The sequence below is a fragment of the Telmatherina bonti genome, assembly GCF_933228915.1.
Source record: "Telmatherina bonti genome assembly, chromosome: 2".
Lineage (NCBI taxonomy): Eukaryota > Metazoa > Chordata > Actinopteri > Atheriniformes > Telmatherinidae > Telmatherina > Telmatherina bonti.
The window spans coordinates 40,228,775-40,243,103 of record NC_136620.1 but is presented as its reverse complement, the minus strand read 5'-3'; the positions used below and the strand labels follow the sequence as shown (position 1 = coordinate 40,243,103).

Sequence of the window (14,329 nt, the reverse complement as noted above, 5' to 3'; positions counted from 1 at the left end):
TCCATCAGCAGCCAAACTGCCTCATTTGGATGAGTTAATAAGAACTTCTCTTCAGTCCTGAGAAGAAAACAGACCAAACCAGTGATTCTCCAGCTGTTTCCAGGAGACTCTTATCGCAGGTTTTTAGTTCTGGTTCCACATTCAGCGCATCTGGTCTCCAGTGGGTTGGACCAGTAAGATAACAGCATATCAACCTACAAATAATAAAAAGGTCACATTTCAGTCTTTCAGTACGAAGACATACAAGTACATTTATCAAACTATTCTTTAAAAAAAATATATATATTTCTTTAGAAAACTATAAAAATATTAACATTTAGAATCAGTTCATTCATAATTTTAATATATAAATGTACATTGTCTAATTTTTATATTTTTACTATACATTTTTTAAGTCTTATATTTGATATTTCAATAACTGTTAAAAAATTAATTTATATATATATATATATATATATATATATATATATATATATATATCGGTTAATCATATGTGATATTTACGTAGTTTGAGCCTCATATGAATTTCTCTACCCGGTGCGTGATGCTACTTGGGAACCAGGATTGGGAAACACTGCATTAGAAGTTTTTCATCCATCAGCTGGGAAGCTGCGCTGCTTCTGTGTTTCTGTTTCTCCTCGTACGTCTCGACTGGATTTAACATTTTTCTCACGTCCAGCCGGAGACTCTTCAGTCACTGATGTCTTTTCTGGCTTTCGCCAACATTTGTCTACAGTAGCTTCAGCTTGACAAACATGCTGTGCAGCATCCAGCATGACCCTGCTGTCTCACTCTGCACATGCACTGAGATTATTCATTAAGCTTTCAATGCAGAGATGATATTTACACGCTTCTTCAGATTACTTTCATTAGGATGTTTGTTGGCAGACCATAAATATGAAACATTCAGACGTCAGTCAGTGCTGAATTACTTCTTCATGAAAAAATCAATATTTAAAGGGAAACCGACCCAAAAGACTTTTAGGCCTCAATATTTTCTAATAACTGCCTAATAATAATATTAAATATTATTTGTATTTCGCAATTGTATATCTTTAAACTGCAGGATTCACCTTTACCTTACAGGGCAAATGCATTGTGGGTAGCAGACACAACTGACAGGTAGTCCAGACACAACTGCTCTCTGGTGGCCCCGTTTACAACAACAACAAAAGTACCGAAGACTTCATCAAAATCCATCCATAACTTTATGAGTAATGTTGCTAACTGACAAACAAACAAACTCCAGCGAAAACATAACCTCCTTGGCGGAAGTAATAACACAGAAGTATTTCTTCTGAGCGGTTTCTTGACGTCTTGACTGCTTCCTCTCCATCCGCTTTGTTCTGCGTAACAAGAAAAGAAGCTTCTGCAGGTCGTTATGCAGCCGTCTTCCAGCTTCAGGCCCACGTTTGACCCGCTTCATGCACCTCTGACATTCATTATGCAGACATAAGATGAGGGGACATCCACTCTGAGGCGGCGCAGTGAGCTGCAGGAGGTGTAGAAACAGTAAACATGTGTATCAGGATCATGCGTGTTGTAGCTCAGAAACCGTTTCCTTTGTTTTGACTGTGAAGTTGAAATATTCAAGTTTCCTCTTGTCTCCTTTTAGAGGCAGGCAGGTAATATGGTGTGTGAAAAGCTGGTGTTTTACCTGCAGAGCTGTGGGGTCAGACACACTGATGCATGACTTCTGCACCAGGCAGGTGTTTATATGTTCTAAACCCCAGATTGTCCATGTTGGAACACTGTGTGTGGTTCCCTGCAGCGTGTTCTGGGTTGGAACACTGTGTGTGGTTCCCTGCAGCATGTTCTGGGTTGGAACGCTGTGTGTGGTTCCCTGCAGCGTGTTCTGGGTTGGAACGCTGTGTGTGGTTCCCTGCAGCGTGTTCTGGGTTGGAACGCTGTGTGTGGTTCCCTGCAGCGTGTTCTGGGTTGGAACGCTGTCTGTGGTTCCCTGCAGCTTGTTCTGGGTTGGAACGCTGTGTGTGGTTCCCTGCAGCGTGTTCTGGGTTGGAACGCTGTGTGTGGTTCCCTGCAGCGTGTTCTGGGTTGGAACGCTGTCTGTGGTTCCCTGCAGCATGTTCTGGGTTGGAACACTGTGTGTGGTTCCCTGCAGCGTGTTCTGGGTTGGAACGCTGTCTGTGGTTCCCTGCAGCGTGTTCTGGGTTGGAACACTGTGTGTGGTTCCCTGCAGCATGTTCTGGGTTGGAACACTGTGTGTGGTTCAATGCAGCGTGTTCTGGGTTGGAACACTGTGTGTGGTTCCCTGCAGCGTGTTCTGGGTTGGAACACTGTGTGTGGTTCCCTGCAGCGTGTTCTGGGTTGGAACACTGTGTGTGGTTCCCTGCAACATGTTCTGGGTTGGAACGCTGTCTGTGGTTCCCTGCAGCGTGTTCTGGGTTGGAACGCTGTCTGTGGTTCCCTGCAGCTTGTTCTGGGTTGGAACGCTGTGTGTGGTTCCCTGCAGCTTGTTCTGGGTTGGAACACTGTGTGTGGTTCCCTGCAGCGTGTTCTGGGTTGGAACGCTGTGTGTGGTTCCCTGCAGCGTGTTCTGGGTTGGAACACTGTGTGTGGTTCCCTTCAGCATGTTCTGGGTTGGAACGCTGTGTGTGGTTCCCTGCAGCATGTTCTGGGTTGGAACGCTGTGTGTGGTTCCCTGCAGCGTGTTCTGGGTTGGAACGCTGTCTGTGGTTCCCTGCAGCGTGTTCTGGGTTGGAACACTGTGTGTGGTTCCCTGCAGCATGTTCTGGGTTGGAACACTGTGTGTGGTTCCCTGCAGCGTGTTCTGGGTTGGAACACTGTGTGTGGTTCCCTGCAACATGTTCTGGGTTGGAACGCTGTCTGTGGTTCCCTGCAGCATGTTCTGGGTTGGAACGCTGTCTGTGGTTCCCTGCAGCGTGTTCTGGGTTGGAACACTGTGTGTGGTTCCCAGCAGCTTGTTCTGGGTTGGAACGCTGTGTGTGGTTCCCTGCAGCTTGTTCTGGGTTGGAACGCTGTGTGTGGTTCCCTGCAGCGTGTTCTGGGTTGGAACACTGTGTGTGGTTCCCTTCAGCATGTTCTGGGTTGGAACGCTGTGTGTGGTTCCCTGCAGCATGTTCTGGGTTGGAACGCTGTGTGTGGTTCCCTGCAGCGTGTTCTGGGTTGGAACGCTGTCTGTGGTTCCCTGCAGCGTGTTCTGGGTTGGAACACTGTGTGTGGTTCCCTGCAGCATGTTCTGGGTTGGAACACTGTGTGTGGTTCCCTGCAGCGTGTTCTGGGTTGGAACACTGTGTGTGGTTCCCTGCAACATGTTCTGGGTTGGAACGCTGTCTGTGGTTCCCTGCAGCATGTTCTGGGTTGGAACGCTGTCTGTGGTTCCCTGCAGCGTGTTCTGGGTTGGAACACTGTGTGTGGTTCCCAGCAGCTTGTTCTGGGTTGGAACGCTGTGTGTGGTTCCCTGCAGCTTGTTCTGGGTTGGAACACTGTGTGTGGTTCCCTGCAGCGTGTTCTGGGTTGGAACACTGTGTGTGGTTCCCTGCAGCGTGTTCTGGGTTGGAACACTGTGTGTGGTTCCCTGCAGCATGTTCTGGGTTGGAACACTGTGTGTGGTTCCCTGCAGCATGTTCTGGGTTGGAACGCTGTGTGTGGTTCCCTGCAGCGTGTTCTGGGTTGGAACACTGTGTGTGGTTCCCTGCAGCGTGTTCTGGGTTGGAACGCTGTCTGTGGTTCCCTGCAGCGTGTTCTGGGTTGGAACACTGTGTGTGGTTCCCTGCAGCGTGTTCTGGGTTGGAACGCTGTGTGTGGTTCCCTTCAGCATGTTCTGGGTTGGAACGCTGTGTGTGGTTCCCTGCAGCATGTTCTGGGTTGGAACACTGTGTGTGGTTCCCTGCAGCGTGTTCTGGGTTGGAACGCTGTCTGTGGTTCCCTGCAGCATGTTCTGGGTTGGAACACTGTGTGTGGTTCCCTGCAGCGTGTTCTGGGTTGGAACACTGTGTGTGGTTCCCTGCAGCGTGTTCTGGGTTGGAACGCTGTCTGTGGTTCCCTGCAGCGTGTTCTGGGTTGGAACACTGTGTGTGGTTCCCTGCAGCGTGTTCTGGGTTGGAACACTGTGTGTGGTTCCCTGCAGCATGTTCTGGGTTGGAACACTGTGTGTGGTTCCCTGCAGCGTGTTCTGGGTTGGAACGCTGTCTGTGGTTCCCTGCAGCGTGTTCTGGGTTGGAACACTGTGTGTGGTTCCCTGCAGCGTGTTCTGGGTTGGAACGCTGTCTGTGGTTCCCTGCAGCTTGTTCTGGGTTGGAACGCTGTCTGTGGTTCCCTGCAGCTTGTTCTGGGTTGGAACGCTGTCTGTGGTTCCCTGCAGCTTGTTCTGGGTTGGAACGCTGTCTGTGGTTCCCTGCAGCTTGTTCTGGGTTGGAACGCTGTCTGTGGTTCCCTGCAGCGTGTTCTGGGTTGGAACACTGTGTGTGGTTCCCTGCAGCGTGTTCTGGGTTGGAACACTGTGTGTGGTTCCCTGCAGCGTGTTCTGGGTTGGAACACTGTGTGTGGTTCCCTGCAGCGTGTTCGGGGTTGGAACACTGTGTGTGGTTCCCTGCAGCGTGTTCTGGGTTGGAACACTGTGTGTGGTTCCCTGCAGCGTGTTCTGGGTTGGAACACTGTGTGTGGTTCCCTGCAGCGTGTTCTGGGTTGGAACGCTGTGAGGTGACATGGAAGCAGTCTGCTTTGCTTTCTTTTCTTTAACCTTCTAAAAAATCAGAATCAGCAGGAAACTGTTGAATCTGGTTCTGGAGCGCTGATTGCCATTCATTCATATTTTGTTTTATACATTTTTTATTAATTTAGATTTTATTTTCTTCATAGGGACAGTAAACATTATTGATCCTTTCTGTGTAAATGTGCCACATTGATTTTCCATCTGTTGTCTTTAGGCAGCTTGATGTCGACAACTATAGTGTGAAAAATACAATATTAATACATAATATGATCCATTTTACACACTGACCTCTTCAGGTTTGTGTTAAGTCCAGACAGACTGGAACGTTCCAGTAGGTCTGGGCGATTAACCGTATTTCAATCTCAGTACGATCTGGGTTTCCATCGATGATAAAACTAAAAGGGTGTGATTATTTTTCTCTCTGCAGTTTCCTCTCCTGCTGTCTTCAGCTGCTAATCGAGCGTCTCTGGCGTTGCAGCGCTGTGCTGTAAACTCCTCCCACAGCCGCTTTGCTTTCATTCAGACACTGTTGCCAACTTGGAGACGTTCTCGCTAAATCTGGAGACTTTTTTTGTTCAAAGCGACAAATCTAGCAGCTTTTACTGGAGTTATTAGAGACTTTTCTGGTGTTGTGGCGACTGACTTGAAGGCACATATTGTTCTGCAGTTACTGTAAGGAAGGAGCAGCGGGAGCCTCTCCCGTCCTAAAGCACTCCCAGGCGGCCAGTCTCAGTCGGCTCCGGCTGCAGGTCCATGTAGAATAACTGCAGTAGGTTGTGGAAGTTCACCTAAACATAGTTTATACCGTTGTCAGTGACAACTGACTGCATTATTTTCCTATACATAGTTCGGCCAGTTAAACACTGTAACATCCCTTTGTTACGGGGCGTTACCATAGCAACGCCTTAACCAGCTGGTTCAGATCAGCCGTCTTTTAACAGGTGGATGAGAGAAACGCGCTGCAGCCTGACAGCGGTTATTTGGTATAAAACGTACATCCAGGCCAACGTAAAATAGTTCCTATACTTCAGCAAATGTTGTAGAAAGGAAATACATATTTGTTATGAAATATTTACTGTGTGGGACCATGATGGTAAAAGTGGATTAAACAACTCGTAACCGTGTGTCAGACGGTTATAATGGCCGACGCGGAGTCGACATCACGACGCGCAGCGTTGTTTAATCCTTACCTATATTTATCTTATTTATTTATTCAGTTTACATGAGTATTTGCACTTTGTCAAGACAAAGCTTCATATTGTTTGTTTGTTTTCTGAAATATGTGGAATCCTAAAGACCTTTTTTTTAAAGTCATAGTTTAATGTTAAAAAACAAAATCATGTTGTTAAAGATAAAAGGATAATTGTGTCAAATAATCGAGATCTCAATTTCAGCCAAAATAATCATGATTATAACTTTTGCCGTAATCGAGCGGCCCTACTTTCTATGATGAATGCTTCCATATCAAGCCGCCGCCGACAGACGGCATACTTTTTGCTAAGTTTGTATTTTCCACTCACTGCTTTCCTGCTCCGACTCGTATTCCTGCTCCCTGCTAAACCATGAAATATCCTCTAGATCATACAGCGGACTTTAAAGTTTCTGACAAGTTCAAAGCTCATTAAATCATATGTAGCTGGTAAACCACGATGAATACACGACAAAGATGGTATCGATCTAATCAGGTTTTATGGCTCCAAGTTAACACGACAGGAACGTGAACCTCAGGCGTGTGAACTAAACTTCACTGAGGATGATGCTGACCCAACAACAGTCACAGCTCATTCATTTATTTTAAATTTGGGATTATCAACAACAGATCCTGCAGGATCCACATGTCATCATTTTTATTTAAAATAAGACAAATCTTAAATGTTCCTTTGAGTCAGTAAAAATCGTCTGTTTAAATCTCTACAACCAGAATAAGGTATCCAACACGGAACATACTTCATTGTTTCAGTCCCACAAAAACCACGGAGAAAAATCACAAACATACAAGTTCCAGACTTTGTTATAAATGTTAGTAATAAACACATGAACATGTGATTCTTCTTGCATGCTACTCTCTCAGTCCCTTTTCCTCTAAGAATTGCTTCTTACGCTTCATTTATTTTTCAATTATCAAGTTCGGTTTCATCAGGAAAGTTTGTCATGGTGCAGAGCGGAGCTGCTTCCCAGGTTTCATGTCCATTAGCTTCATGCTACTCACATCATCGTTTACAGGCTTACTGTCCAGGCTGCGTCTTCTGTCAGCCTCCAAACTGTTTGCTGTTTAATCGCCATTTAGTCCACCCAGTCGCTGGACTGGAAAGTTTCATCCATCCGGCTGGTTGAACTGGTTGAGAGGAAAGAATTCTGTCAGCATGAGACTCGTTACCTCGCATTAGAGTCCAAACAGCAGAGATTTACAGCAGCGCCTGTAGCTCAGGAGGAAGAGCGGTTGTCTTTCAACTGGAAAGTCGGGGGATCGATTTCAGGCTTTCCCTGACTTTCCCTGTGCCGAAGTGTCTTTGGGCAAGACACTGAACCCCAAGTTGCCCCCCGATGTGCCTATCGGGGTACATATGTACGTTGCTTTGGATAAAAGCGTCTCCTAAATGACTGTATAGATGTTTCTAGAGCTTTTCCCGCCTCCGGCTGCCACTGCATCTTCAGAGATCTTCATCTTCAGAGACTCATCTGGAGATTTTATCTGTGAGGTACTTTTCATACAACAGACATCGCTAAGGCGCTAAAGTTAGAGACGAAAGTCATGACACACACAGAGCAATGCTGAAAACCCATCATACCACTCCCACTCCAAACACACGTATGTCTCTAATGTCTAGAAAAACAACGATATGAGGAGATTTGTGCACCGATGAACCAGGCGAGGAAACGATGTTTCAAGGATCCCTTTCCTTGTCCAAAGAGATTCATCGCCATGGAAACCACCTTGATCAGAGCCACAGGGTCCTGCGCTGCAACCATAAGGCTGCAGTGAAGGTCCCCAGCCGTCCAGAAGATGATCACCATGGCAACGACATCCTCGTCAGGGCAGGCTTGTCTTTCAAGTTGGAGGACATTCATAATAACTACGTATGAAAACATGCATAAAGGACTTTGTGCAGACCTGGGATCTCCAACCCCGATGCCCAAAACTGTCCATGTTTCCCTGCTACATCACACCTGGGTCAAATCAGCAGGTTGTGGTGGATGCGTTTACTTTGATGGTGAAGACCAGGGCTGGGAACACTGACATAGACGGAAGCAGGTGAAGGAACATAAAGCAGGTGTTGTAGCTCCAATGGGCTTAAAAGCCACAAGTTTTAATAAATTGATGCTTTTTTTTTATGAAGATGTATCTCTATATTTACTTATTACAATCTGGAATAAATTAATTTATCCATTTTATTGTATCTGTTGGTTCACGTTTGAGGGGCTTGAATAGCACATGGCAGAACTGCAGGGTCAGAAATGTTTTTAATGAAGAAACAGAAGTTTTTAATGATCTTTCTGGGTTATTTTTACTAAGGCATGTAAAATAAAGGACAAAATGTCTCCTGTGAAGCGAAAGTGGTGGGAGACGTACTGCATGCACACAACGCCAGCCAGACATAAATAACAGAAAAGTCCTGCAGGAGACGCATTTAAAATGATTTGACTGAAAGAAAATCTTATATTTGCAATTATCTGTTTGAAATGACGGGTTTAACAAAAGATTGAGAGGCGAGCTGCATCTCAAGCAGCCGAGGTAACAATGGGAAGGTAAACGGCATCGGCTGGAGGAGATGTGAGACAAACGCATCTGCTGATTGCTGCTTCACACGTTCATAACCATTACCTTAATGCCTTAAAGACGTCAATGCAGCTGAAGAGCTGGAACTTTAAACCATTAAAGTTGGAGACAATGAACTGTTCTGCTGCACTTTTCATGCCTATTCGTCCAAATCATCCCGAGTTTTAGCTCCTTTATGATGGCGTGAAGACATGATGTTACGAAAATTAGCTTCAGGCTCGTAATTATGTAGAGTTTACTGATAAACAGGATGTTCACTGACAATCGAGCACGTCTGCCGCTGGAAGATCTGCAATTTTCTGCACCAGAAATGCAAAGAGTTCAACCTGAAAACTAACGAAAACGTGGTTCTTATCAGTTTCAGGTTAACCTGATCTCCACTGCGTCCCGTGGTTCCTCCTGTTTTTATTCCACCTGCCCGTTCTGCCTCGTTACACGCTTCATCTGGACTTATCTCTGCTGCCACCTCCTCTCTGCATTCTGCTGCTGAATGTGCCGATAATCCATCACGCCGCGGTATTGGCGTTGCAGAGGATTCATCTTTGAACTTCCTTTGATCTCATTCACACCTCAGAACAGCGAGCTTCGCCTTTGGTCTTTCCATCCTCTTCATTCTGATTAATATAAACCCAATTCCTGCTTTTAGAGTCTCTATAACTGAAAATGAAATTCGGATCAGTCAGATTCTAACGTGTGGGCAACGTGCACATTCGCTGTTTTTAGGGTCTATGTTGTCTCGCTTCATCTTTTCTTTTCACACTGTGTCGGCTCCCTGGTGGCTCCCGTAGATCTGCCATCCCCCCACTGATTTCCCTTGGTGCTTGAGAAAGATATAGAAGCTAGCTGCAGGCAGCAGCTTGTGTGATGAAATCAGTCCACAACGTGCGCATCGCTGCCTGCTTTCTGCTGTGAGTTGGAGATATTTTACCTCGCGGCTCCGCTGCTTCTCCTGGTTTGACTGAGTGTCTCGTTGTTGGCGGCGGCGGACGCGTGTCAGACTCTCTCTGGACAATCCATCCTAATTATATCACTTCTTTCTCAGAGCAGTCTGAGCTAGCGTCATCCGGCAGATGGGTCGGAGCGATAGCGGCGTAATGGCCGCCCTGCATCCGCATCCATCCTGCCATCCAGCCTTCCAATGCAGTTAAGATTGATCCGGCTCTTTCCACGGGACGGAGCTGATAAGAGGCCACGCGGGTCGCTCCCTTCCAACAGATGCTTATCAGAAGTTGATTAATGCTGATGTTTGTGTTCTGGTTACATGATGCTCATCTGTGAGTGGAGTCGTGGTATCTGATGAAGATGGCGAGCTCGGCTCAGATGTTGCGTGAAGCGTGTGAGAGGCCTCCATTTTCCAGCAGAATGACATCATCTTCGCTAAGATCGCTTCACGATAACCAATTTAGTCATCGTTTTTAGCTCTAATTCGCTGCAGGTTGGTGTGTCTGTGCGCAGACATGCTTCTGATAGCGCGTGTGTGTGTGTGTGTGTGTGCACTGACTTGGACGTCTCCTAACAGTGTGGCTTTTTAAGGTGTGAAGTGGAACAGAGTATAGGTAATGAAGGAGATAGGACTGTGTAATTATTCTGTAGAGGAAGGATTACCAGTTTGCTTAACTTTTAATGGTTCACCTTGAAATGCAAACGGCAAGGGGACACCCCCCCCCCCCCCCCCCCCCCCCCCCACACACACACACACACACACACACACCACCCACCAGGACAAGTGGACTGAGAACAGTTGCTAGTAAACTGTAATTTATTGCAGACTGTCCAGCAGCACTTTTCTGTCTGATTTCAGTAGTTTTTCTAATCAACTCATCTAAACTCCATAATTCAGGAGAAACCATGAAATAGATGCAGTTTTCACTGAGTGAAAAATCTCAATTTATATATCGGAAATCACCAAATCTGAACCTCCTGGGCCAATGTCCCGCAGGTTTTCAGTGTGTCCCTGCTCCAACACACCTGACTGGAACTGAAAGGATCCAACAGCCTATGAAGTTCTGCACATTGACTCATTAATTGGAGTTACTGGAAACATGGAAACCCTGCAGGCCCAAAGAGGTCTGGATCTGCACAGGGTGACTCAAGCTGGTTTTTAAGAACAAATGGAAACATTAAATCTCTTCTGTCATATTTTTGCTGAATCTTTTTCATCGTTACACAAAGTGGTGTTATTTTCTGTTTTTTTCTTTTGTTTTTTTTTTTTTTTTACATTAAAAAGATAAAACAAACAGAAATAAATCTGGTAATTATATGTATGTGTCCACAAGGAAGAAACAAAAATAAATAGAAAAATAAATAAATGATGAAATAAATAATAATAATAATATTATTTAATAAATAATGATAATAATAAAAAACAAAATAAATAATGATAATAATAAAAAAAAAAAAATAATAATAATAAAAGAATAAATAAAGAAAGAATTGTATAGAAATAAATTGAATGTTAAGATTCCATAAATGTTTAAAGTCCTTTTCAGTATTTTCGCAGTGTTTGTCCGTTCCTCTGCTGTCGGTATTTTTGTCCAGATGTGACTGGAAGGTTGATCCAGATGTTTATTTTTTCCTGGTTTGTAAAGTCCAGCGTGAATAAATGACAACTGTTTCACAGCAAATCATTCAGGGAGCAAGTTTTATTTCATAAATCACAATCTCAGTATTTAAATAAATCATTTTAAAATGAAACGGAGTGAAACAAAGAGTTGGAAACAACCTGCAGGTTCAGATGTTTCACCAGAACACGATGGAAATATCCAAAACACTCCTGCCCGCCCCGTGTTGGAGAAAACAGCTTCATGCATTCTGCATCGGCGTGTTCATGCAGGGGAGCGCGTTCGTTTACTCGCCTTCACTGTTGGACGTGAGGATAGGCCAGGATCTCTTGGCCCACACAAAGCTGCGACTGAGCGCTGCGGCGTGGCGAGGATCGCTGCTGTTCTCAGCTACAGCTGCCTCTAACACCCTTCTGTTAGAGCCCACAAAAAGCATTTCTTTCATCTTTTTACTTAGTTTAATTTGTTTCTATGTTTTTTCTTCATTTTTTATGTTGTTTAAAGTTTTTGTGCTTGGTTGTGAAGTGTGTTGTGATTTTTATCTTAAAAGGTGCGATATAAATGAACATTTCCTAACTTACATATGACGGAGGAGGGTGACGTTTCAGAGGCTGCATGGACAGGAGAAGTTTCAGGTTTATTCTTTTCATGCAGCTGCTAAAAACATATTAATTGGACGAGTTATTCTCATGCAAACTGTTTAACCTTTTAATTTATCAAATATGATTGCACCATTTCATGGTAAAAACTTTGCTCGAAACCCTGTTGTTCTGCCCCTGGTGGACACCTTTTGCATTACAACCATTTGAACTCATAAATACACAAAAATAATTTGTAATTTCTGTTTTTTTTACATTTGGCTACTAAATAAAAACGTGAGATTTGCAGGAGATTCCGTTGGTGTCTGACATGTTTACCAACTCAAAGCTTTTTGTTTTACATGCTGAAACGTAGATCATTTACTCCTAGACGTCCTCCCTTGTTCTAAAAACCATCCCTCACTGTCTCCTCCAGGAACCACGGTGATGACGATGACTGCGCTGGATGCCGACGACCCCGGCACAGACAACGCTGCGTTGCGTTACAACATCATCAGGCAGTCGCCGGACAAACCTTCACCAAACATGTTCTACATCGACGCAGAGAGAGGCGACATCGTCACCGTCATCTCGCCCACCTTGCTGGACAGAGAGGTGAGCTACAGAACAGTGTGTGTGCAGCATGGTGCTCGTTGCTCAGCGCACACCGCCAGCTTGTCTTCCTGCAGCCACAGAGCAGCGTGAAGGGTCTGCATATAGAATCCATGCATGGGCTTTTCATGCCACCTATCAGGGGGTGTGAAGCTCTGTATGAAGGGGCGCCGGCGCGCAGCAGCAGGCAGGTGCAGAAGGCAAACGGGCACCTCTGCATACCCCTGCCCGGCTCCAGCGACACAACAAGATGATTGCTTTTCCAGCACGGTGACGAATGCCAGAACATCGATTGGCTTCGCTGCTGGAAGAGGAATATTAGCTGTTGTCAGACACTTAGTGAATAGTTTAATTGAGGTGATACACACTCATCCGTCGACTCTGGTGCTGTCCAACACGGCGGGGAGAAAACCCGCCATCCGGAACTGCTGGAACCATTGCGACAAAGTGCCCTGATGAGCCAATCTCAATGCTACTGTAAACCTTTTTAATAGAGCTGTAATTGATTAAAAGTACAATGAAATGAGATGTAATCAATGCAGTGACCACCAGGGTGGTCTCTCTGGCTCTTTCCTCTTTCTTCCAGACTGAAAATGAGATTTTGGAAACAAACGAAAATAATTTGAGGATTAGTCTCGTTTCCTTCATGCAGTCGGCGCACCGCCTCAGCCTTTTACCTTTTCACAGTCTCCTTGTCAGATTTCCGTCGTTTTTGTAGTAGAGAAACAAAAACCTGAAGTTTTTGTGATAACAAGCTCATCCAAGGTTTCCCCGGGTTGTCTGTCAGCTTCAGGCCAGTCCTGAGCCTCCTCCTGCATGTCCTTTTATTCCAGTTTTAATAGAAAAAAGGGAAACACAGCAAACATGCTGTTTGTTTTTCCTCCTGGCAGAACGGGAATATCTACAACTAACTGGTGCACCGGATGTTCGCCTTCAGTTGGGTCAAAACACCGACTCAGCCAATGGAAAGCAGAAAGGTTGCATCATATTTGGGATTATTTTTATTATTAAACATCAGCTGTGTTGTTTTACCAGCATCACAGAGCTGTATTCCTGTAATAAAAAAAATAAAGATATAAGCGTGGATGTTGCCAGACTGCAGAACAGACGGGATCATTTCAAGTGTTTTGAGGGTTTTATGTAAACTTGACTCCAACTGTCATCCCATCTTCAGCTTGTCCTGCACATTTATGAAATGTTCTTTTTTTAAATGGAAAAGTTTAAACACCAAAGGGAAACACACACACACACACACACTTCTGTGTTTTCTAAACTCCTCCAGCATGATTCCGGGGAGCCTCCAGTGTTTTTAGATGGACACCTCAGCTGCCCCGGGGAAGCTGAAAGCAATCGGAGAAAATTGGAAAATCAATTTTGTCACGTTGGAATCAGTTGAATTTTCCCTTTAGTGGTTTCTCTGCGGCATAAAATCCCGCCTTGATATGCACATTTATTCCACCGCTGTTTTTCTGCCTCAGACTGGCCTCGCTTTTTGATATTATTCTGACAGGAAACATCAATACGGCAGCGGCCGGCTGTAATTTCTGACGGCTCGCATCACCGTCGTGCGGAGGCCATTTTTATACTTTTGAAAAGATCGAGGGTTTCACATCTTTACTTAGAAATGCTTCACTCAGGTTCCTGTCTGAGGAAAACCCACGTCAACCTGTTTTATAGGAGAAAACATCTCTTCCGAACCAGAGACGACATGTGTTGGTCATGTAGATGACATAAAACCACATGGGAATTTACTGTACATGTGAACCGCATGTGGAACATCTACATCTAGTTTTCTGTTAAACACAAAGACAAACACAAGATTCAGATCTGAAAATGAATATTTGATCCAGAAACTTTATTTATTGTTCCTGGAGGGAAATCTGGTCACAATCCAGTGACATTACATGACAGTAAGTAAATAATACAAAGTCGTCACGGCTTCCTAACGAGCTCACTGACGGCTCATTTAGGAATCTAATTACAAGGAATTATTTGAGATGTTTGATTGATTCGTCCTGCAGGGGAACGTCTTCCTCCTGTTAGAAGCTGAAATCTGCATAAAGAAGGCGGAGAAGCTTCTCCTGAGTGGCCTTCTGCCCTCTAA

The 14,329-nt window shown here is 44.9% G+C and overlaps 1 protein-coding gene across 1 annotated transcript in view; it reads left to right on the top strand.

Moving 5' to 3' along the window:
- The window catches only part of cdh13 (cadherin 13, H-cadherin (heart)), a gene marked incomplete at its 5' end in the record, with an annotated part of 453,399 nt that overhangs the window by 281,025 nt on the left and 158,045 nt on the right, over window positions 1–14,329 (top strand). The window contains one exon of the mRNA XM_079249495.1: window positions 12,050–12,228. Within this exon, the coding sequence (XP_079105621.1) occupies window positions 12,050–12,228 (179 nt within the window). The remainder of the gene's footprint in view (window positions 1–12,049; window positions 12,229–14,329) is intronic.